The sequence below is a fragment of the Bufo bufo genome, chromosome 2 (genome assembly GCF_905171765.1).
Source record: "Bufo bufo chromosome 2, aBufBuf1.1, whole genome shotgun sequence".
Lineage (NCBI taxonomy): Eukaryota > Metazoa > Chordata > Amphibia > Anura > Bufonidae > Bufo > Bufo bufo.
Window position 1 is genome coordinate 401,600,316 of NC_053390.1, and position 25,445 is coordinate 401,625,760.

At 42.8% G+C, this 25,445-nt stretch overlaps 1 protein-coding gene across 3 annotated transcripts in view; it reads left to right on the forward strand.

The window, feature by feature from the left end:
- Window positions 1–25,445, forward strand: part of LOC120989268 (prostaglandin reductase 1-like) — a 181,541-nt gene that overhangs the window by 51,227 nt on the left and 104,869 nt on the right. For 2 of the 3 annotated variants that reach the window (XM_040417258.1, XM_040417259.1), the window contains exons 3-5: window positions 7,037–7,082; window positions 12,562–12,621; window positions 18,077–18,244. In XM_040417258.1, coding sequence (XP_040273192.1) covers window positions 7,037–7,082; window positions 12,562–12,621; window positions 18,077–18,244 — 274 coding nt within the window. Of the gene's footprint in view, window positions 1–1,872; window positions 1,884–7,036; window positions 7,083–12,561; window positions 12,622–18,076; window positions 18,245–25,445 lie in introns of those variants that run through there. The other variant, XM_040417260.1, reaches the window with a different exon arrangement.

The window sequence follows — 25,445 nt, forward strand, 5'->3', positions numbered from 1 at the left end:
ATTTTTTTATTTTTGTGTGATTTTGTTGTCAGCACATTCAACTATGTAAAGAACAAAGTATTTCAGAAGAATATTTAATTAATTCAGATCTAGGATGTGTTATTTTTGTGTTCCCTTTATTTTTTTGAGCAGTGTGTGTGTATATATATATATATATATATATATATATATATATAGAAGACAAAAAATCGGACTGCACTCCAAGCATTTCTTCAAAGAAGTTAGTTTTTATTCACCCATAAGGTGGCAAAGCGACGTTTCGGCTCAGGCATGAGCCTTTCTCATGCTTGAGAAAGGCTCATGCTTGAGCCGAAACGTCGCTTTGCCACCTTATGGGTGAATAAAAACTAACTTCTTTGAAGAAATGCTTGGAGTGCAGTCCGATTTTTTGTCTTCTAAAGTGGGTAAGCACCTTTTTACCGTACTTGGACATTGCACCCGTCTATTTTTCTATACTATCTAGGGTGGTGCTGCCAGTGTTTTTTTCTGCTATATATATATATATATATATATATATATATATATATATGGAAAATAATGGCGGCACTGGAAAAACACAAGGAGGGTGCTAAGTCCAGGGATGTAGCAGCTTACCCCGTCTGATGGAGATGAAAAACGGACAGCACTCCAAGTAAAAGCTAGTGGTGTTTATTCACCCATGTGGATGGCAACGTTTCAGCTCATACAAGAGCCTTTTTCAAGCAATGAACACAGTGCAAAGTGGGGTATATATAGTCCAACCCCTATGACATCACAATATAATCAATTAGCAAACATATACAATAAAGTGCAAATAGTGCATATATAAAAAATCTGAATGTATGTATAACAGTGTCATATACATCAGCGACAAAATACATCACTAATGTGTACAAAATACATTGTAAAGTGAATCCAATATGACATAAAAGTGTATTAATCAATAACTAAAAAACAAGTGCACAAATAGTGGGAGGGGCGAGAAGAAATGATGCTGCCAAAGGGAGGGGGGAGCGATGACATACCTTGAAAGAGGTACAGAAACTTTCAAATGGAAAAAAGCGCAGACACTAAACCGCATCGACGATGCGATATTGTGTATTGTCCTCACATATAATAGCGAGAGTATGCACAAGACGAAAAAAGAAAAAAAAACACTAAATCAACCATCATGAAAAGGGAAAAGAATAAAGAATAGAAAATACCAACTAGTGTGCATGCGCATAGCCTAGTAATAGACAGGACAGCGCAACACGGAAATAGTGCCGTGTACCTAATCGTGTGCCCATGAGGGACAGAGGAGAGAATGCAGCTAAATAAAGATACAGCTCACCTCACAGATGGACAAAATGTAGCAATGCACGCAGCGGAGTACGCTGCGGGCATACCACAGAAAGGCCAACAATCCCCAATGGGGACACATTCAATATAGGACACACAATGGGTGGCATAATGTAGCAGGCATAACTTAAAAAGTGTAGACGAAGCAAAAACCATCATGTACACTGAATGGAGGCATGTAGACAAATACGGAACACATCGGGTACGTCTCACTTCTCCAACCCGCAGCATCATTCTTGTCTGTGAAGATAAAGAAAACAGAAAATTGAAAAATGGCTTAATAGTGTTCATAGTACACTATGCAACACCAGAAGAGAGTCACATATCGCATAAACAACAATGTAGGGCAAACTACTCCTCTAAACATATATCCCCGGATTGTAATCCACATTGAGCCCATTAGGTCTCAAACTATTGAGGGTATAGATCCAAAAAAGCTCTCTTTTTCTAAGGATCAACACCCTGTTGCCCCCACGTCTTGGCATGGGTACATGGTCAATAGCCCAACATTTAAGATCTTTTTTGGAGTGTTGAAGCTCCGTAAAATGTTTGGCAATAGGGAGGTCCTTTCTTTTTTTGCGTATAGACAATCTATGATTGTTCAACCGCGTTTTGAGATCCGTCGACGTTTCACCCACATATAATAATTTGCACGGACAAATCAAGACATAAATTACGTAATTGGAATTACATGTAAGGTGAAATCGAATTGGGTATGAGACTCCAGTGATAGGATGGACAAAAGCACTACCCTTGCCCATATATTTGCAGTCAATACAACCAAGACAGGGGAAGCTGCCCTTGCCATGTATAGTTAAGGAAGTTTGAACGGACTTGGACCTAGGTCCAATATCTGGTCTGACGAGTTGGTCACGCAGTAAGAAAAGAGGGGAGGGGATCTAAATTCTAAGATCTCACTATGGCAGCCACCCAGGATCCCCCAATGTCGCTTAATGATGCGATTGATTTCCTCACTTTGTTCAGTGTATTTGGAGATAAAGGGAATCCGAGTAGTGGACCTATCGGACGTCCCCCTCTCCAGAATGCTGCTCCTATCTAGGCTGCCGACCTTATGTTTGTGGGAATCAAGAAGTTGGATAGGATACCTCCTTTTTTGGAATTTCCTGGCCATGTTGTCCAAAGCCAGATCAACCTGTTTAGGTTCAGAAACTATGCATTTGACCCTAAGGAACTGGGAAAAGGGTAGATACTTTAGCATACTACGTGGGTGACCACTATTAAAGCAAAGGAGAGTGTTCTTATCTGTGGGCTTGGTGTATAGCTGTGTATGCAGCTTGCCCTGATTGTAGATGACTGTGGTATCTAAGAACTGTAGTTCAGTACCAGAATGGACCAAGGTGAATTGGAGGTCCTTATTGACACTGTTGAGGAACAAATGAAACTCATCAAGTTGGGCCACACTACCCGTCCATATGAGGAAGATGTCGTCAATGTATCTCCACCACCGCAGCAAATGGCTGCGGTGGTGTGACACATGGACGACATCTTCCTCAAAGCACCTCATGAAGATATTTGCGTAGGTGGGTGCTACATTAGACCCCATCGCCACGCCCCTTTTTTGTTGAAAAAACGTATCCTGAAACAGGAAATTGTTGTGTCTTAAAATAATCTGCAGTAAATCAATAATAAACTGCCTAGCAGCTGTAGAATAGGTTGAGGAACCCAGCATACGTTCAATGGCACCTATACCTATATCGTGATCAATCGAGGTATACAAAGAGGTGACATCAAAAGATGCCAGACGGATCTCATGGACCCCAGCAAAATCAATCTTGTCCAACTTGCACAGGAAATAAGTCGTATCTTGTATATACGACTCAGCCCCTGTAGCAAAGTCATGTAAAACCTTATCCAGGAAGATGGCAATGCAACTAAAGATGGAGTCCGAACCGGACACAATAGGGCATCCGGGCGGATCCTTAAGCGACTTGTGCACTTTAGGAAGTATATACAGAACCGGCGTAACCGGATGATCTACAGTGAGAAACGTGAAAAGTCATCATCAATAGTGCCTGCCAACATGGCATCAGCCAAACATTCCCTGATGAGTCTGGCTATCCCAAATTTAGGGTCAGTCTGAAGGACAGAGTAAACATCCTTGTCATCCAGCTGACGTTGAATCTCACTCACATATTTGCTGGTGTCCATGACGACCACTGCGCCACCCTTATCCGCAGGTTTAATTGTCAAAGAAGGGTCCTGTCTTAATTGGTCAAGTGCCATATATATAGTGTGTGTGTGTGTGTGTGTGTGTGTGTATATATATATATATATATATATATATGTATATATATTTTTTATATATGTATTTATGTATGTATATGTATATATATTCCCCACTATTTATTCATTATCTATCTTGCTTATGTATCATCACTTCACCTATGATCATTGCTTTTATTGTTTCTCATTATTTCATTATTATTACTATTGTGTCCCCCTGATTAATTGTTAATCAGTCCTTTTTTATTTTTTATATCCCTTCCACACTATTTATCTATTCATAACCAATTCTTTCTGCATCATTATTGTTAATCCCTGGTTTGCATCAGCATTATCATCATCGCATCTCCCCTAGCCTCTGACCTGTCCCTTTTTGTCATCATTATCCCACACACTTCCCTTCCCGGCAGTCTCCCCCTCACCCCCCTCCCCTGGAGCTTTTCTTGTTCCTTCATTGCTGCGCTAGTGTTCGCAGTACATCAGAGCGTGGTTACTTAGCAACCAGGCTCGCTGTGTGTTGCCGGTGAGTCGCAATCACGTGATCTGACTCCAATCATGTGATCTTCCCTTTGGTATGAGCGCTCCGTGCCTAGGAGCATGTTTTTTTCTCGATCGGTATAGATTTTTCATATTACCCTGGCCTCACCATGCCACCAACGATGTCTGCAACATGTTCAAAACTTTATTATTATTTTTTTTATTATTACCATCAGTACACATTTGCTTCTCCCTATTAACCACCCCCTCCTTTAGCCCCGCCTACTTTGTGTTTTTGGCAGTTTTCTGTATGTATTTAAATCTGTGTGTATATTATATGCTGTGCTATGTACCTGATGAAGGGGAATCATTCCCCGAAACGCGTTGTACTCCTGCAATAAAAGTATCTTTTTACCATCACCTACTGGATTGGATTTTTGCGCCCTGGGATATCCTATATACAAACTTTTGTATCTCATCACTTCTTGGAGACCTCAGGTATCTCCGACAAGAAGTCATCCCTATACGGCTGCAGATCCATAATCAAATCGTGATTCCGGTATACGTCTTGAAAAGCTTTCACTAGAGTTGTGCCTACAGGTAGCACAACCACCAAAGGTGAGCCTTGTATTGGAATTATTTATTTTACCTGTTTTCAAACGGTATTACCCTATGGTGCGCCCTGTTTTATCTTTAACAGCATAAAGTAAATCCTGTGGATTTAAAATGATAAGAGGCATGGAGGGTCTTAGTTATGAAGAAAGATTAAAAGAATTTAATTTATTTAGTCTTGAGAAGAGACGTCAGTGGCGTACCGCCCATAGAGGCAGACCACGCCACTGCTATGGGGCCCGCGGCACTGGGGGGCCCGTAGCGCAGAGAAGGCCCCGTCCACACTATTTGGCCCCACCCACTCATGACCTGCTGCAGCCGGCTATGCGGCTGCTTTTCTCCCCAGGGCCCAGCCCCAACATCAACTCATCTTCCGCAATCGCCTCAACGCACCCCCCCTCCCCCTCTGACCTGACCTCCTCCTAACCGTCTGCCGGAATCAGGATCAAACACCAGCCTGAATGTGGCGCTCGTGCCGCTGGCCAATCAGCACAAGGCAACTCTGTTGAGGCAGCTGCTGATTGGCCAGTGGCGCAAGGGGGCGGGCGGGAGAATCGGCTCGAACTTCGCCGTCGGCCCTTCACCAGAGACGAGTCAGTGTGCCTGCCCTGAGCTGAGGAGAGAGAGGGAGTCCGGAGGAAGATTCTGAACTCTGAAGCAGTGAGTAGTACTGTGAGTGCGCACTGAGCAGTGCACCGGTTGTGTCCCTGGCTGGCTGGCCTGAACTTGAGTCTTGAAGTAAGTCACTCGTCTCAGACTCAAGTGAAGTACCGTTCGTTCGTCCCTGCCGTGTCACTGCCGGTGGCACTCCCTGCAGCAGTGCCTGGCCCGGCCGACTAGTCCGAATTCCAAATATATTATAGCACAATGTACACAGAGATATTTACCACTACTGACTCATGGAACCCCAGAAATAGTGCCCCGGCCCCCAACCATCATGGCTGATGTCCCATGTGACAGGTCCCAAAAATCTAGCAGATGTCCCGATTAACAGGGCACCCCAAATAAGGAGACCTGCAGGCTGCAGCAGATATCCCATGTGACAGGTCACCCCCAGGAAACCCCTAAGGCTCCATTCACACGTCCGCAATGTGTTTTGCGGATACACGGAGCCACGGATCCGCAAAACACGGAAAGCGACAATGTGCGTTCCGCATTTTGCGGACCGTACATTGCCGGCACTAATAGAATATGCCTGTTCTTGTCCGCAAATGCGGACAAGAATAGGACATGTTCTATTTTTTGGCGGAAACGGAAGCACGGATTCGGAAGTGCGGATCCGCAAATGTGGATGCGGACAGCACATTCCGGCCCCATTGAAAATGAATGGGTCTGCACCCATTCCGCAAAATTGCGGAACGGATGCGGATCCATTTTGCGGACGTGTGAATGGACCCTAACAGTTTCTGTAGGTCATGTATAAATTTATTTAATGGGGGTGTGGCACGGGAGGAGCCAGGTCAGGAAGTGGGAGGGGCCATGGTGGGTAGTGGGCGGGGTTAAGGGGCCCAATTCAGATTTTTGCTATGGGGCCCAGTGATTTCTATGTACGCCTCTGAGAGACGTCTAAGGGGGGACATGATTAACCTATACAAGTATATAAATGGGCCATACAAAAAATACGGCGAAAAACTGTTCAATGTAAAATGTGCTCAAAAGACAAGGGGGCACTGCCTCCGACTGGAGAGGAAAAAGTTCAGTCTCCAGAAGCGTCAAAGCTTCTTTACTGTAAGAACTGTGAAGCTGTGGAATAGACTTTCTCAGGACGTGGACTGGTCATAGCAGGAACAGTGGACACTTTCAAAAAGGGTTTAGATGAATTCTCAAAAGTAAAAAACATTAATGCTTATGAAAATGTGTAGAAATCTGAGACTCACTTCCTTCTGGGATTCGCGTCCCCACCTATCCCTTGGTTGAACATATGTCTTTTTTCAACCGTATTAACTATGTAACTATGTTTTTTTAGAGTTTAATGGTTGATTTAATTGAAATGAATTTAAATAAATTTATAGAAATTATTATTTATTATGGTAATGTATTATGCTAACTTATTTCTTTTTAAGGTAATCCTTAATTAACATAGCGGGCATATATTTCCACTTAGAGGGTGTCTGTGTGTTTATTTATTAAGGTTGGTTAATGACTATGTGACTTGGGCCACAATGTGCCTCACCCAGTGATTGGCTGAGCAACATTCCCAGCCATTTCCTGCTGTGTGAGGATCTTGGCAGGTAATAGATGACAGTGGAGACTTAGGCACCATCAGAATGGCCACGATGGGGTTGGAGAGGTGAGGTACCTATTTTATTTGTTATTTTTTTTACTGGATATATTTTCCACCTGAATTCATAATAACATTTTTTTTACATGTATATATTTTCAGAAATTTTGCTGGAATCGGTCTTTTTAAGTGTGGACCCATATATAAGGTAAATTAGATTAATTATAATCATAGTAAGGCCTCATGCACACGACCGTATGTATTTTGCGGTCCACAAAAAACACGGATGACGTTTGTCTGCATTACGTATTTTGCGGAATGGAACAGCTGGCCCCTAATAGAACAGTACTGTACTTGTCCGTTATACGGACAAAAATAGGACATGTTATATTTATTTGCGTAACGGAAATACGGACATCTGGAAACGCAATTCATACGGAGTAACTTCCATTTTTTTTGCAGACCAATTGAAATGAATGCTTTTGTATACGGTAAAAAACTGAACGGACACAGAAAGAAAATACGTTTGTGTGCATGAGCCCTAACTTATACTTTGTTGGTCAATTTGATTGTTGGGTTGTTGGTGTACCACTAAATGCTGAGTAGAGTACTAGGTGAGAAGCCGCTAAAATGGCACAACGGCCCAGAACAAATAATATGAAAGTGAATATATATATATATATACAGTGGGATGCGAAAGTTTGGGCAACCTTGTTAATCGTCATGATTTTCCTGTATAAATAATTGGTTGTTACGATAAAAAATGTCAGTTAAATATATCATATAGGAGACACACACAGTGATATTTGAGAAGTGAAAGGAAGTTTATTGGATTTACAGAAAGTGTGCTATAATTGTTTAAACAAAATTAGGCAGGTGCATAAATTTGGGCACCACAAAAAAGAAATGAAATCAATATTTAGTAGATCCTCCTTTTGCAGAAATTACAGCCTCTAAACGCTTCCTGTAGGTTCCAATGAGAGTCTGGATTCTGGTTGAAGGTATTTTGGACCATTCCTCTTTACAAAACATCTTTAGTTCATTCAGGTTTGATGGCTTCCGAGCATGGACAGCTCTCTTTAAGTCACACCACAGATTTTCAATTATATTCAGGTCTGGGGACTGAGATGGCCATTCCAGAACATTGTACTTGTTCCTCTGCATAAATGCCATAGTGGATTTTGAGCAGTGTTTAGGGTCGTTGTCTTGTTGAAAGATTCAGCTTTGTCACTGATTCCTAGACATTGGTCTCCAGAATCTGCTGATACTGAGTGGAATCCATGCGTCCCTCAACTTTGACAAGATTCCCAGTCCCTGCACTGGCCACACAGCCCCACAGCATGATGGAACCACCACCATATTTTACTGTAGGTAGCAGGTCTTGGAATGCTGTGTTATTTTTCCTCCATGCATAACGCCCCTTGTTATGGCCAAATAACTCAATTTTAGTTTCATCAGTCCACAGCACCTTATTCCAAAATGAAGCTGGCTTGTCCAAATGTGCTTTAGCCCACCTCAAGCGGCACTTTTTATGCTGTGGGTGGAGAAAAGGCTTCCTCTGCATCATTCTCGCATACAGCATCTCCTTGTGTAAAGTGCGCCGAATGGTTGAACGATGCACAGTGACTCCATCTACAGCAAGATGATGTTGTAGGTCTTTGGTGCTGATCTGTGGGTTGACTCTGACTGTTCTCACCATTCGTCGCTTCTGTCTATCCGAGATTTTTCTTGGTCTGCCACTTCGAGCCTTAACTTGAACTGAGCCTGTGGTCTTCCATTTCCTTAATATGTTCCTAACTGTGGAAACAGACAGCTGAAATCTCTGAGACAGCTTTCTGTATCCTTCCCCTAAACCATGATGGTGAACAATCTTTGTCTTCAGGTCATTTGAGAGTTGTTTTGAGACCCCCATGTTGCTACTCTTCAGAGAAAATTAAAAGAGGAGGGAAACTTACAATTGACCCCCTTAAATACTCTTTCTCATAATTGGATTCACCTGTGTATGTAGGTCAGGGGTCACTGACCTTACCAAGCCAATTTGAGTTCCAATAATTAGTTCTAAAAGTTTTGGAATCAATAAAATGACAACAGTGCCCAAATTTATGCACCTGCCTAATTTTGTTTAAACAATTATAGCACACTTTCTGTAAATCCAATAAACTTAATTTCACTTCTCAAATATCACTGTGTGTGTCTCCTATATGATATATTTAACTGACATTTTTTATCGTAACAACCAACGATTTATACAGGAAAATCATGACGATTAACAAGGTTGCCCAAACTTTCGCATCCCACTGTATATTAGCTTCTCTACATACATGAATATGTCAGCAATGATCATTTTCCCCCTCTTTTTTTTTAGGCATATTTCAATCTGAAATATGCCTAAATTAGGTGTATTTCAGGCGCAGATTGCAGCACAACGGTTAGTTGAGCTGCAATCTGCGACTTCTCCCTGCTCAGGCCAGGTCTAAAATTTTGCATGGGAAGGGGATGGGCTGTTAGGCCCATTTTCTACACCCGTTTTAGGGGTAGAAAAAGGTCTAAATGTAAGACAGTTCGAAAGCTGTCTTACATTTAGAACTGTCGGAGGATCTGTCGAAGTTATGGAGAGGCCGGCGCCTTTAACTTCTTAACTTCGCCGGATCCACCGCCAGTTTAGGGCTTTATTAAGACTGGCGTCTAAAATGTTGGTCTTAATAAATGTCTCCCCAATGTGTCTTACCACTAGCATTTTTCCCCTATAGAGAATGGAATGAAAACACCAGAGCTTAAAAGAAAGAAACTAGAACACAAAAAAAATGGTGCAAAAAACAGAAATACAGCACTAACTATGGCAGAAAGCATTAAAGGAACAATGGCCAGTACCACATGTTAATATTTATTTATTTATTTTATGCACTTATATAGCGCTACTATATTCCGCAGCACTACAGACATTAGCATCTAACTGTCCCCAATGGGGCTCACAATCTAAGGTCCCTCCCTATCATTATGTCTTTGGAGTGTGGGAGAAAACCGGAGTACCAGGAGAAAACCTACACAAACATAGGGAGAACAAACAAACTCCAGGCAGATGTTGTCCTTGGTCGGATTCAAACCATGGTTTTGCTACTGCGGTTTTTCTACATGGGCAGTCCAAGGAAAATATTCTTAGTACTGCTTTTATGGAAAACCATGTTGCAATACCTTGTGTAAAACCATGATCATGTGGTTGTTAAATAATGTTTTTCCCATCGAAGTCAATAGTGGAAGAGGCAGACCCATGATTAATATGGTAAGCTATATTTTAAAGGGGTTAGCTCAATAATTTTATGTTTAGCAAAATAAAACACAATGTGGGAGATTAAAAAAAAACTGGTGTGAAGTAGAACTAGCTTATTTGCCCATAGCAACCAATCAGATTCCACCTTTCATTTTTCAGAGCTCCTTTACAACACTTTTGATAAATATCCCCCGTAATTCTGAGCATCTTTTGTAGTGATGTATATTTAGAGATTACATTTAAGACATACAGTATAATAGCGTCACCTAGCAGTACAGCCCCATAGAACACCCTCTTTTCTACATGTTCAGAGATGGACATACATGATCTGTTTCTGTGCTCTATTTCTCCATCTTTGGTGTGGAAGGATCCCTGAGATTAAAGGGGTTGTCCATGATTAGAAAAACATAGCTGCTGTCTTCCAAAAACAGCACCACCGCTGTCCACAGGTTGTGTGCAGTATTGTAGCTCTGCTCCATTTACTCCTACGGAGGTATGCTGCAATACCGGACACAACCTATGGACGGGTGGTTTTGGAAGAAAGCAGCCATGTTTATCTAATGCTGGACAACCCCTTTAAGCCTTCTCTGCTTGTCAGAAGAGGAGAATGTCACTGTGCATGTTCAGCATCTCTACTCACAAGCAGAGGAAAAGAAAATGACGTTCTTTTCCTCTGACAAGCACAGAAGACAATGCAGATTATGGGACAGCCTTCCCCGCAGCAGGCATCACCCCACTCCTAAAGATTACAAATTGCATATACTTATCCACATCTGAACTCATAGGTTTATTCCGTACGGGGAAGGGAGGGGGGGGGGGGGCCTGAACCGCTGGGTAGTGCTTATCAATGAAATATCCGTTCACATAACATATTTAATGTGTCCTAATATAAAATATGCTTTAATTACGTGCTGTATGTGACTAACTCTAAAGTTGTGGTATAACCCCTTTAACTCCCTTCTCTCACAGCACCATATACAGCAGATGTGGGTGTTTTTAAAGATGGCACCCATTTTTGAGCGCAGCAGGCCCCATAGCCACCGGGTGCCTGCTATTTTCAACAGCAGACACCCGGGTCTAATGTCTGCATTCAGTGATAATGCTGATGGAGACATTTAACCCTCAGACGCCATGGTAAAACGTGAACACAGCATCTGAGAGCACTAAAACCGGAAGCCCAATGCTTCCGGCCCAGGACGTCTTCCCCTGGTTGAGATCGGGGAAGGTATTTCATAGTAGTAATAGGCCTGAGCCTGTACAAGGCTTCCATGCTTATTACTAGTATATTCCAATGCTGGCAGCACTGCCTTGTAATGCAGTATACTGAATTCTGTAATGGATAAAAATCCATTACAAAATACAAATGGCAATATGATTGTAGGTTAGAGTCATCTAGGGTGACAAAACAAAGTAAAAAAAAAATAATATGCTTTAAAAATATAAAAAAAAAAATATTCAAATTAACCCCCTTTCCCCAAAAGTAAAATAAATGAACAATATAAAAAATAAACATCATAGTCATCAGTGTGTACGAATACACATGTACTATTAAAATACATATTAAAAAAAAACTCAAACTGGCCGTTGTTTTCATTGCTTCACCTCCCCAAATAATTGAATAAAAAGTGATCAAAAAGTCCTACACAACCCAATGCCATAATTGAAAAGTACAGATCATTCAGCAGAAAATGAGCCCTCAAACAGCTCCATAGACATAAAAGTAAAGTTGTGGGGGTTAGAATATGGTAATATGGGGGATTACCTGGATTGAAGGGGTTAAGGGTTGTTTAAGACACAGCAGTTTTTGGTGCAGTTTTTTTTTTTGCTAAAACCAGGAATAGATTCCAAATGAATGAGAAAGATAAAAGACAGACTTATACTTCATTGCTGGATCTATTTCTGGCTTTGGGTCAAAACTGTCACAAAAATGGTTTCACCCATATGATTAATTTCGAGACTTATTTTCCAAGCAGAATGGATTTCACTGCCATTCCGTAATGAATCCGCAGCAAAATCTGCATGTGTTAGTTGCGGATTTGCCCTGGAATTCACCCTTTGCAATACAATCCACAATGAAAATCCTCAAAAACTCTAGTGACGGGTTCCCTTTAAGAAGCTGCCCTAAGTCCTGAAAACATTACTGTAAATATGGTGACAATCAAAGCTTAGAAATCCCAGTCTCGGATTCTCACCCACTTTTCAATACTTGCAGCAGAAGGCCACAGAGTGCCATTTATTGGGTACATTTGATTGGCAGTGAAAATTAAGTCTGAAGAAACTGGTAATACATATTTTCTTTTTGTCAGATTTTATTGTTAAATACCACAGAAATTGGCATTTTTGAAGGGATAAACAATATTTAGTGAATACTCATGATGACATGCAAGCAGCACTAACCTAATTCGTTCATATTTTACAGGCCGTATAGTAGCTGGATTATGAAAGAAGGGGATGTAATGATAGGATACCAAGTTGCCAGGTAATATATATAATCCATGCCTTTCAGGACAGATGGGTCTTGGGTTGTCAGACAGCAGGTTACCAGATTTCTATTCATTTTTCACTTCTGTTAACTAAGGATAATATACGTTTAATATGTTTGATACTGTACAGTAAAAAAGTTATTAAAGAAACCCTTCTATTTCAAGAAAAAAAAATCACATGCACTGGGTAACAAAAATAATAATTTCGTGGTGCTCTCCTTTTCATCTTTTTAGTTGCAGATCCTGCTAGTTCTCAAGCTCCTCTACTGTCATCCAAAAGGGGTTGTCTGGTAATTTTATATTGATGACCTATCCTCAGGATAGGTCATCAATATCAGATCGGCAGGAGTCCGACAGTTGGGAACCCCTGCTGATCAGCCGCTAGAAGAGGCCATGTGATCTGTAACATCAGCCTAATTGCGGCTCAGCCCCATTGATGCGAATAGGGCTGAGGTGCAACGCCAAGAAAAGACGCTGTACAATGTACTTAGCGGTGCTTGGAAAGATGCCGGGAGCCGGACTTGCTCACCAAAGCTCCAGTGAGCACAGCGGCTCCCTGAATAAACTAGTCAGCCGAGGTGCCGGAACTCGGACCCCTGACGATGTGATAATGATGACCTATCCTGGGCATAGTGCAGTAATAGTTTAGAGCAGCACCAATGCACCTTGTATGACTCCCTCGGAATGCAACAGCTTGTCCAGACCACCGCTCCTCAATGGTCAACAGATCAGTGAAGAAATAGAAGATGACAGCAGCATATCCAAATGAGGGTCCTTTATTCACCGAACATCCATGAAACAATGTACAAAAAAGTGCGACGTTTCGGCTACATAGTAGCCTTTATCAAGCATAATATCAAACATTGGTTCCAGACATATATAGTGCAAATAATACCACCCCTAATCAAAGGGGACCAATATAATTAAATTTCATATTGATGCAACACCCACTAATTTACTATTATCCAATGGGATATATCGCCTAACAATAATATGCCTGCCAAAATTAGTGACATGAGCGTTACCTCGTGGTGATAGGTGGTTACTGGGATATTCACTCAATGCACCCGATTTTACGTTGGCGTTCATTCCTTCTCTATGCGCATGAAAACACGTCATTACTTCTCAGCCAATCACGGGTAACGGACGTCACAATATCATGTGACCATCCTCACCTCACGTGACCAGTCACATGACTCAATCAGGCCCGCATACACAGGATTATCTATGGAGACCCGCTCTGTCATGTGATATAATACAATGTACCAAAACATCTTAATCATCAGAGGCGCATCCCGCTGATCGGTCAATGTATTATGTTAATCCATATGCTATCAATGCCTATAACAATCATATTTAGACTGTATCTCAATCACGCAATGGTTAGCAGCCGACTTTCCACCCACATGCATGGTGTGAATCCCGTATCCACCATACGCCACCTATAAAAAATACAAATAAGTGAAATTAAAAAACTAAATTTAAAACCAATAACAATACCGAAGTAGCATACATATAGACCTATTCAATACCACTTACATTGAATTCTATGGTTAATTCATAGGGTTGTAATGACCTCAAGGTAAATATCCATCTCAGTAGTGTTGACCGAACTGCTGTTTGGCTCGAACATTGCTATGCTCGGCACATCACAGTGTTCGGCCGAATACTGCATGTGCTCGAGTACAATTTAATACAATGAAAGTCAATGGGAGACCCGAGCATCAAACCAGGCACCCCCTGCTCTGAAGGAGAGGGTGTCTGGTTCACAAAAAAGGTTAGAAGTTGATGGAAACCCCATCAAAATGGTTTGTAAACAGCATTAGGAGGATAGCTGGATGCATCTTGGACTTCCATTACCTATGACATACAATAGACAACCACACAAAGGCTATATGCCAAAAGCCAGGTATGTGCAAGCCAACAATCTATCCATGAGACAGATAACAGTCAGCATACCTTACAATGGCAGCCTTGTGCACTATGAGACATTCCAAACCAGCTCTCATCTGACTGAGAGCCAGTAAGCCTCAAAGTTGCTTCATATCTGTTGGATGGCTTGGGTGGACCTGAGCACCTAGATCAATATCATTAGGGTGGCAAAGAGTTTTCTGATTGTCCTAACATAATATTCAATAAACTTTCTATACAGTTTTGTCATGTAAACTAATTTGCATAAACTTGGGCATATGGGAAAGACATGCAAATGAGCAGAATCTGCCTCGTTTTTCAGCTGAAAAATAATTTGCATGGAAAATTCACGAGAATAATTTGTGATTAGAATATTCGCGATCTACACTACTCATTACAGCGCCATCTATTGGATTCATAGTCTTGTCATAAGACTATGTGTGGCAAAAATAACCTCGCCACTGGGTTTTGGAGGGGCCTGTTTGCCAGCCTCTTGCCTCAGGATTATGGCCCATATACTAACTATGAAGGAGAAGATAGACCGCCCGCACAGCCTAAATCAGTGGAATTGTTTTGGGCAGGGAAGCCATGCTTGCAGTCGGTCAAATGTGACTTCCATGGAATTCGGGAACCCCTGCTCAGATCTTGGTGATTTTTGGGATATGTTGTTCGCCCACTTCAGAGCTATCCATGGATGTATAATGTCGATATGTGGGGTTTTGAGATGTTTTCTGTGTTTTGGGAAAAATGTGTGTTTTCTGCCTGTGAGTGATTAAGTTAATTGTGTTTGGTAATTGTGTCCCAGGAAATGCCCATTGTATTTTGTTGATTGCGTCACAGACAATACCAATTGTATTTTGTTAATTGTATCACAGGCAGAGGGGGTGGTTGTGTACATTAGCTGGGAGTATCAATACTGTGTTGATTGGCTGGTGTGACTTTGTGTTCTGTGCTACACAAGGGCCACGTGGGTGGTAAACTTGTGAGGAAAACTGTATATAAGAAATGCCTTTGTGCTAATTAAAGAGATCTGCTTTACCCGTTCATGAAGTCTTGGCTCATGTTTGGGGGATGGGATAACTACACTCTTGGGGATTGCTATATCGCAATACTCCCCTGAGTATAAGCTCCTGGTTCCTGCTCTCTGGATTTAGGAGATGTTCACCCACTGTAAGCTGAAGCCCGGTATTGGGTCCAGCATGGGTGGAGGACAGCGAGACCCCAATGAAGCTGCGGTGGATTGTGGGGTCTGTGGTGGTTACGGTGTCGAGCAGAGTGCTTGGAGCCCTCGGGAAGAACTAGGAGCATCCATCAACGGAGGTACCCAGTCGGGGTGCTAGAAGATCTGTTACATTATGAAACTAATAGATGGCGCTGTTCATGAGTAGTGTAGATCGTGAATATTCTATTTGCAAATTTTTATTTCAAATTTTCCATGTAAAAGGCTGAGTGCTACACTGTGTGTGGACTCTTTTGAGCAGGGTGCCCCACTTATAGCGCCCCAACAAGATTAACAGCGCCATCTATTGGTTTCATAGTCTTATGACAAGACTAATAGTCTTGTCATAAGACTCATAGTCTAATAGTCTTGTCATAAGACTATGAAACCAATAGATGGTGCTGTTCATGACTCATGACAAGACTATGAATCTAATAGATGGCGCTGTTCATGAGTAGTGTAGATCGCGAATATTCTAATCACGAATTTTCCATGCAAATAGTTTTTCAGCTGAAAAACAAGGCAGATTCTGCTCATTTGCATGTCTTTTGCATGTCCCATATGCCCATGTTTATGCAAATGAGTTTACATGACAAAACTGTATAGAAAGGTTATTGAATATTATGTTAGAACAATCAGAAAACTTTGTCACCCTAATGATATTGATCTAGGTGCGCAGGTCCACCCAAGCCATCCAACAGATATGAAACAACTTTGAGGCTTACTCAGTCAGATGAGAGCTGGTTTGGAATGTCTCATAGTGCACAAGGCTGCCATTGTAAGGTATACTGACTGTATCTGTCACATGGATAGATTGTTGGCTTGCACATACCTGGCTTTTGGCATATAGCCTTTGTATGGTTGTCTATTGTATGTCATAGGTAATGGGAGTCCAAGATAGATCCAGACATCCTCCCAATGCTGTTTCCAAATTATTTTAGTGGGGTTTCCATCAATTTTTAACTTTTTTTTTGTGAACCAGACACCCTCTTCTCTTCCGAGCAAGGGGTGCCAGGGGTTTTCCTGTTGACTTCCATTGTGCTCGGGTGCTCAACTGATTGATAGAATGCCCACAATCTACAAAGTGTTTTGCAACTGGTTTATCCATCATCTTTTTTTCTGATGGTACTTTTATGTTTATTGATCCTCTCTCTAATTTCCATAGTAGTCTCCCCAATATAGATTAAACTACAAGGGCTCTGAATCATGTATATCACATCTCGCGATCTGCACGTATAATAACCCTGGGAATAGGTTATCATTATCTTTACATGGATAACTCCTGTAATGAACCAGAGGGTCATTTTAAATAATTTCACTGCTGCAGGACCTTCTCAGTCATTTTCTTTTTTTGCCAAATTGGGACTAATAAAAAATAAAAATAAAAAGTCAAAAAATGGACTAATGAGTTTTTGGTTGGAATCAGCTGTTTTGGAGTTCTTGTCCTCATCAACAGAGCAGAGCAACATCAAAGAGGCCTATCACCTGGCCAATCAGTAGCTTGCTTTATACTGGGGAACAGGAACTCTGAAACAGTGCTATTTTGCAGGAGATTTTTGGCTTGCCTGATATCCAAAGTCACGTTTCACGGCTCTTTTATAGGTCAGATGTTGACTTACAGGGTAGTTACCCACAGGCTAGTCAGAATGTTTAATTTCTTAGGAGGAGAGCTAATTTGTGCTCTTCCAATGCATGGCCTATAAAACTTGCAATCCTACTTCTGGTGTTCTTCACAAGGAGAACACTAGTACTCTCAAGACCTACCTTATGTCAAAGACCTCACAGCAGGCTAATCAAGCACCCGGTTCTGTTACTCTGTACTGACAAGAGGCAACAACACTGAAACAGTTATTTACTGATTGGTCCTTTTTTTTCCTTTTGAAGAAGGCTCCTGGTGTAATATTTTTTTGTCTTGCAAGGCCTGCTAAATTTTGGACATTAACTAGGGCATCTGTCTGCACTAGGTGGAACCACAGAGACAGCTCTCTTGGAAGATAACTAATCTGAATATACCGTACAATAGATTATACTTTTACTATCCATAGCTGAATTATTATTATTATTATTATTATTATTATTATTATTATTATTAGTAGTAGTAGTAGTAGTAGTAGTAGTAGTAGTATTGAAACTGGCTAACTATGAATCATACGACATATGCATCTTTCTAGACATGGTTGTTCATGTTTAAAGACCTGTAACATTAAAGTAATCATAAATGTACTTTGTCTGCCTCATCTTTTCTACCCAACATATTTAGAAACAGTTTTATACAGTAGCAGTCATTAATAAAATTGTAAAAAAACTTTTTTGTCATTTAGGATAATAGAAAGCAAAAATTCAGCATTCACAGTGGGTGAATATTATGTTGGAAACTCTGGCTGGACAACACACTTTATATCTAACGGCAAAGATCTGCGTCCACTGCCTTCTGAATGGCCTGGATCTCTGCCCAGATCACTGGCTCTTGGAACAGTAGGCCTGCCTGGGTAAGCTTTTATTTAATGTTAATTCAATCTGGTTTACACAGGGCAGTTTTGATTTTGAGGGAATTTTAAAGGGAACCTGACAGGTTATTTGTGCTAGCCTTTCTAAAGACGGAATAAAGTAGTGACAGACATGTTGACTTTAGTGTTGATCGAGCACCAAAGTGCTCGGGTGCTCTGGCTGAACACATCGGGATGCTCGGGTGCTCTACCGAGCACCTGAGCATAATGGGAGTCAATGGGAGAACCCGAGCATTAAACCAGGCACCCCCTGGTTCATAGGAAAAGGTCAGAAATTGATGGAAACACCACTAAAATGGTTCTGGAACAGCATTGGGAGGATGTCTGGATGCATCTTGGATTCCTAGGTCGCTGCTGGGAATGATGTTGTCCGAGTAGTACGCCACTTTTACAGACTGACAATAATACGCACAAAGCCAAAGATAAAATCGATTTTAGAGGAAATTGTTAGGAAACATTCTTTCCTGCTGTTGACCCTATAAAACATTTAGAGCAAGGGCCTTCTGATCTGACCATCTTAAACATTAAGGGCGAGGGCCTGCTGCTGAGCTGACCATCAAAAAAATTATGGTTTAGGGCATGCTGCCGAGCTGACCCTCTCAAACATTTTGTTTGAGGGCCTGCTGTTAAGCTGACCATTTAAAAAATTATGGGAAAGTGCCTGTTGTTAAGCTGACCATTGAAAATTGTAGTGTTCAAAGCAGGCTGGGTTGCCTGAATACTTAAGCTAGGAATAATGGAAAAGGACTCCGGTTCTATTTTGTTGGTTTTCGGAACTGGGACCATGATTAGCAGGGACGGCCGGGGACATCTGTATTGCGCCACTAGAGGTGAAATTATTGGACCGGCGCAAGACTAACCAAAGTGAAAGTATTTGCCAAGAATATTTTCATTAATCAAAAAACTAAAGTCGGAGGTTTTAAGACGATCAGATACCGTCATAGTTCCGACCATAAACGATGCCGACCGGCTATCCGGCAGCGTTATTCCCATGACCCGCCGAGCAGCTTCCGGGAAACCAAAGCCTTTGGTTTCCGGGAGGAGTATGGGTGCAAAGCTGAAACTTAAAGGAATTGACAGAAGGGCTCCACCACGAGTGGAACCTGCGTCTTAATTTGACTCAACACAGGAAACCTCACCCAGCCCAAACACGGAAAGGATTAACAGATTGATAGCACTTTCTCGATTCTGTGGGTGGTGGTGCATGGACGTTCTTGGTTGGTGGAGCGATTTGTCTGGTTAATTCTGATAATGAACGAGACTCCTCCGTGATAACTAGTTACGCGGCTCCCGGTGGTGAGGATTGTGTTGACCAGACTCTTGGATAGTGAGACTGGACTTGTAGGTGGGGGCCTGCTGGTGAGCTGACCCTCTAAAAAATTATATGCCAGGGCCTGCAGGAGAGCTGACCCTGTAAAACATTATATGAGAGGGCCTGCAGGTGAGCTGACTCTGTAAAAGATTGTAGTTGAGGGCCTGCAGGTGAGCTGACCCTCTAAAAAATTATATGCCAGGACCTGCAGGTGAGCTGACCCTGTAAAACATTATATGCGTGGGCCTGCAGGTGAGCTGACCCTGTAAAAGATTATAGGTGAGAATCTGCTGGCGAGCTGACCCTGTAAAAGATTATAGTTGAGGGCCTGCTGGCGAGCTGACCCTGTAAAACATTATATGCGAGGGCCTGCCGGTGAGCTGACCCTGTAAAACATTAGATGCGAGGGAATTATATGTGACGAATAAGCATGTTTATATGATGGAAGAGGAGGAGGAGGAGGATGAGAAAAGGAATATTCAACCATATCCCCTTTTTTGTGGTGGAAGGGGTGCATGGGAATACAGTGCATTCAGTACATTATAAACAACATATTTAAAGAGCCTTTATGTTCTGCCACTTTCCTCTGGTGTAGTAGAGAAGTCAGGGGCAATCCAGGCCTTGTTCATTTTTATAAGTGTCAACCTGTCAGCATTTTCAGTTGACAGGCGGATACGCTTATCTGTTATAATGCCACCAGTAGCACTAAATACCCGCTCAGACAAAATGCTGGTGGCAGGGCAGGCCAGCACCTCCAAGGCGTAGAGCGCCAGTTCATGCCACGTGTCCAGCTTGGACACCCAGTAGTTGTAAGGCACTGAGGGATCATTGAGGACGCTGACACAGTTTGCTATGTACTCCACCATCTTCCAAAATGTTTCCCTCCTTGTGACAGTAAGCCGCGCATCAGGGTGAGGGTGCTGGCGGGGTGTCATGAAACTGTCCCAGGCTTTGGACAGTGTTGCCTTGCCTCTGTTGGAACTGCTGTGTGTTCACCTTGTCTCCCCTCCTCGGTTGCCAAAGGAACTACGGACTCTGCCGCCAGTGTTGTCAGATGGACATTTTTTGGAGCAATTTTTTAACAAGGACCTTCTAGTATTGCACCTTCTATGGGTACTACTCTCTGTGGCGGAGGCAACCATCTCCTGCTCCTCCTCCTCCTCTTCATCATCATCCAATTCACGCTGAGAAGACGAACTGAGGGTGGTCTGGCTATCACCCTGTGTAATGTCTTCCCCCATTTCCACCTCTTTCACATGCAAAGCGTCGTCCTTAATTGTGAGCAGCGAGCGTTTGAGTAGACACAGAAGTGAAATGGTTACGCTGATAATAGCATTATCACCGCTCACCATCTGTGTTCATTCCTCAAAGTTTCTTAAAACCTCACAGACGTCAGACATCCATGCCCACTCCTCGCTTGTAAATAGCAGAAGCTGGCTGGAAAGGCAACGACCATGTTGCAGCTGGTATTCCACTACTGCCCTCTGCTGCTCACAAAGCCTGGCCAACATGTGGAACGTCGAGTTCCAGCGCGTGCTCACATCGCACAACAGCCGGTGAGCTGGCAATTTCAAGCACTGATTCAGAGTTGACAGACCGGCTGAAGATGTCGATGACTTGTGGAAATGTACACACCCGCGGTGTACCTTTTACCAGTAGCTCAGTCAAATTGGGGTAGGTTTTGAGAAACCGCTAAACCACTAAGTTTAAGACGTGGGCTCGGCATGGGATGTGTGTCAGCTTGCCGAGCTCCAAAGCCTCCACCAAGTTATGGCCATTATCAGACACAACCATGCCTGGTTGTAGGTTGAGTGGAGAGAGCCACAGCTCAGTCTGGTCTCTTATCCCCTGCTACAGCTCTGCGGCGGTGTGCTGTTTGTCCCGTAAGCATATCAGCTTTAGAGGGGCCTGTTGCTGCTTCCCCACTGCAGAGCTACACTGCTTCCAGCTACTGACTGATGGCTGACTGGTGCTGCAGGCGGATAATTCGGAGGTGGAAGTGGAGGAGGAGGTGGAGGAGGAAGAGAAGTGGGGGTTGAAGCCACTAACGTAGGTGCTGGCGAAAACCCTAATCAACGTAGGGCCTGCAATCCTTGGCGTCGGTAGCACCTGTTCCATCTCGGGGTACGAATCGCTCCCGGCCTCCACCACATTCACCCAGTGTGCCGTCAGGGAAATGTACAGTAGCATCCCTGGCCGAATGCACTTGTCCATCTGTCTGTGGTTAAGTAGACACATGTTGGTGTAAGGCGGGCATGGCACACCTTGAAAAATAGTGGCGGCTGGGGACTGTGTAACGCAGGACGGCCGCCGAAATCAGACTGCGGAATGTCTCAGTGTCCACAAGCCTAAATGGCAACATTTCCAAGGCCAGTAAAGGAAAGCTGCGCATTTAGTGCTATGGCCTGTGGGTAGGTGGCTAGGTATTTTCGCTTGCTTTCAAAAGCCTGGGGTAAGGACATTTGGACGCTGCACTGTTAGACGGAAGTGGTTGTGGTCGCTGATGGTGCTTCCGAAGATCCAGGTGCAGGGAGAGAGGCATCCGGGCCTGTGCCTTCGACAGGGGATTGGCCAGCACGTAACATAGGGGAAGAGGAGGCAGTGGTGTAATTCGCAGACACAGATTGTGGACCTAGGCGTTCGGCCCACTTATTACTGTGCTTGGATGCCATGTAGCGGATCATGCTGATGGTGGTGAGGTTGCTAGTGTTCATGCCCCGGCTCATTTTGGTACTGCACAGGTTACAAACTACTATTCTTTTGTCGTCCACACTTTCCTCAAAAAAGCGCCATACTGTGGAACACCTACCCCTTGGCAAGGGAGATTTCCGCAAGGAGGTGCTCATAGAACAGTTGCGGCCCTGTTTGGTGTGGTACTACTTCTCCCTTTTGCCACCCCACTGCCTCTTCCAGCCTGTTGCGGTGCTGCAGATCCCTCCCCCTCTGTACTGCTGTCCTCGCTCGGCTTTTCACCTTCCCAGGTTGGGTCAGTGACTTCATTGTCCACCACCTCATCTTCCACTTCCTCACTCTGCTCATCCTCCTGACTTGTTGACCTAACCACAACTTCAGTGATTGACAACTGTGTCTCATCCTCTTCATCAACCTCTTAAAACACTAATTGCCGTGCACTTATTGGCAACTGTGTCTCATCATCATCTACCTCATTAAACAGTAATTGCCGTTCCCCAACGTCATCTTCTTGTGACTGTGGATGCTCAAGAGTTTGGGAATCAGGGCACAAGATCTGTCCCTCTTCAAGCGTGCTTGGCAAGAGGGCCAAATCAAGGAATGGCAATGAAAAGAGGTCCTCGGAATATCTGAGTGTGGGATCACTTGTTTGGCCAGACTCTCCATGGTGGAAGGAGTATCAAGACGGGACATGGTGGAAGACAGAGTGGTGCTTAACCGACTGGAAGCATTATCTGCTGCAATCCAACAGACCACCTGGTCGCAATTGTCTGACTTCAAGAGTGGTGTCCTCGCCGCCCTGCAAACTGGGACATGAAGCTAGGTATCGTGGATGATTTTTTTTCTTGCACTCTGGCAGTAGGCACAGTTTCAATGAGCCCAGGGCCACGGCCTCTGCGTGCACCATCAGCATCACAGCCACTTCGACATCACTTACTGCTTGGCTTCTTCATATAAAATGTTATACAGTTGCAAGAAAAAGTATGTGAACCCTTTGGAATGATATAGATTTCTGCACAAATTGGTCATAAAATGTGATCTGATCTTCATCTAAGTCACAACAATAGAGAATCACAGTCTGCTTAAACTAATAACACACACAAAATTTAATGTTACCATGTTTTTATTGAACACACCATGTAAACATTCACAGTGCAGGTGGAAAAAGTATGTGAACCCCTAGACTAATGACATTTCCAAGAGCTAATTGGAGTGAGGTGTCAGCCAACTGGAGTCCAATCAATGAGATGAGATTGGAGGTGTTGGTTACAGCTGCCCTATAAAAAACACACACCTGTTCTGGGTTTGCTTTCCACAAGAAGCATTGCCTGATGTGAATGATGCCTCGCACAAAAGAGCTCTCAGAAGACCTATGATTAAGAATTGTTGACTTGCTGGAAAGGGTTATAAAAGTATCTCCAAAAGCCTTGCTGTTCATCAGTCCACGGTAAGACAAATTGTCTATAAATGGAGAAAGTTCAGCACTGCTGCTACTCTCCCTAGGAGTGGCCGTCCTGTAAAGATGACTGCAAGAGCACAGCGCAGACTGCTCAATGAGGTGAAGAAGAATCCTAGAGTGTCAGCTAAAGTCTTACAAAAGTCTCTGGCATATGCTAACATCCCTGTTAGCGAATCTACGATACGTAAAAGACTAAACAAGAATAGATTTCATGGGAGGATACCACAGAGGAAGCCACTGCTGTCCAAAAAAAACATTGCTGCACGTTTACAGTTTGCACAAGAGCACCTGGATGTTCCACAGCAGTACTGCAAAATATTCTGTGGACAGATGAAACCAAAGTTGAGTTGTTTGGAAGAAACACACAACACTATGTGTGGAGAAAAAGAGGCACAGCACACCAACATCAAAACCTCATCCCAACTGTGAAGTATGGTGGTGGGGGCATTATGGTTTGGGGCTGCTTTGCTGAGTCAGGGCCTGGACGGATTGTTATCATCGAAGGAAAAATGAATTCCCAGTTTATCAAGACATTTTGCAGGAGAACTTAAGGCCATCTGTCCACCAGCTGAAGCTCAACAGAAGATGGATGTTGCAACAGGACAACGACCCAAAGCATGGAAGTAAATCAACAACAGAATGGCTTAACCAGAAGAAAATACGCCTTCTGGAGTGGCCCAATCAGAGTCCTGACCTCAACCCGTTTGAGATGCTGTGGCATGACCTCAAGAAATCAATTCACACCAGACATCCCAAGAATATTGCTGAACTGAAACAGTTCTGTAAAGAGGAATGGTCAAGAATTACTCCTGACCGTTGTGCACGTCTGATCTGCAACTGCAGGAAATGTTTTGTTGAAGTTATTGCTGCCAAAGGAGGTTCAACCAGTTATTAAATCCAAGGGTTCACATAATTTTTCCACCTCCACTGTGAATGTTTACATGGTGTGTTCAATAAAAACATGGTAACATTTAAAGGGAACCTGTCACCAGTTTTATGGTGTCCTAACTAAGGGCAACATAAATAAGTGACTGATTCTCTTAGCACAATGCTGGGTCATTTTCTTTAATTGACCCAGTCAATCTGCCAACATCTTGTATTGAAAAGCTCCAGCTGATAATGATGAGTCATGAATATTTATGAGTTCCTGACTCTCCCCGCCCACCTGCTGCTGAATGACAGTTTGTTTCCATAGGAATCAGCAGTAGGTGGGCAGGGGAGTGGCTATAGCTCTGAATTAAATATACGCTAAACTCAATGACATCACGCTGGACTCCAATCAGCTCATTAGCATGCGGCATGCGGCATCTTTGTGTGTATATTATGAGGTAACCATCTGTCACATCAGTAAGTGAATACATCTAAGGCACTTTTTAGTAGTTAATGATTGTATATAATTAGTTAGATTATAATCAAATATCCACATGACAGGTTCCCTTTAATTCTTTGTGTGTTATTAGTTTAAGCAGACTGTGATTGTCTATTCTTGTGACTTAGATGAAGATTAGATCACATTTTATGACCAATTTGTGCAGAAATCCATATCATTCCAAAGGGTTCACATACTTTTTCTTGCAACTGTATATGCTTGAAAGTATATCACACGTACAGTAGCGTAGGATTTGGAAGTGTATGCACAAAAAAATGTAAAAAGGTATTTGGGATGTGGAAACGTCACACAGGAGATAACCCGCAGATAATTTCAATGCTGTCACCAGCGG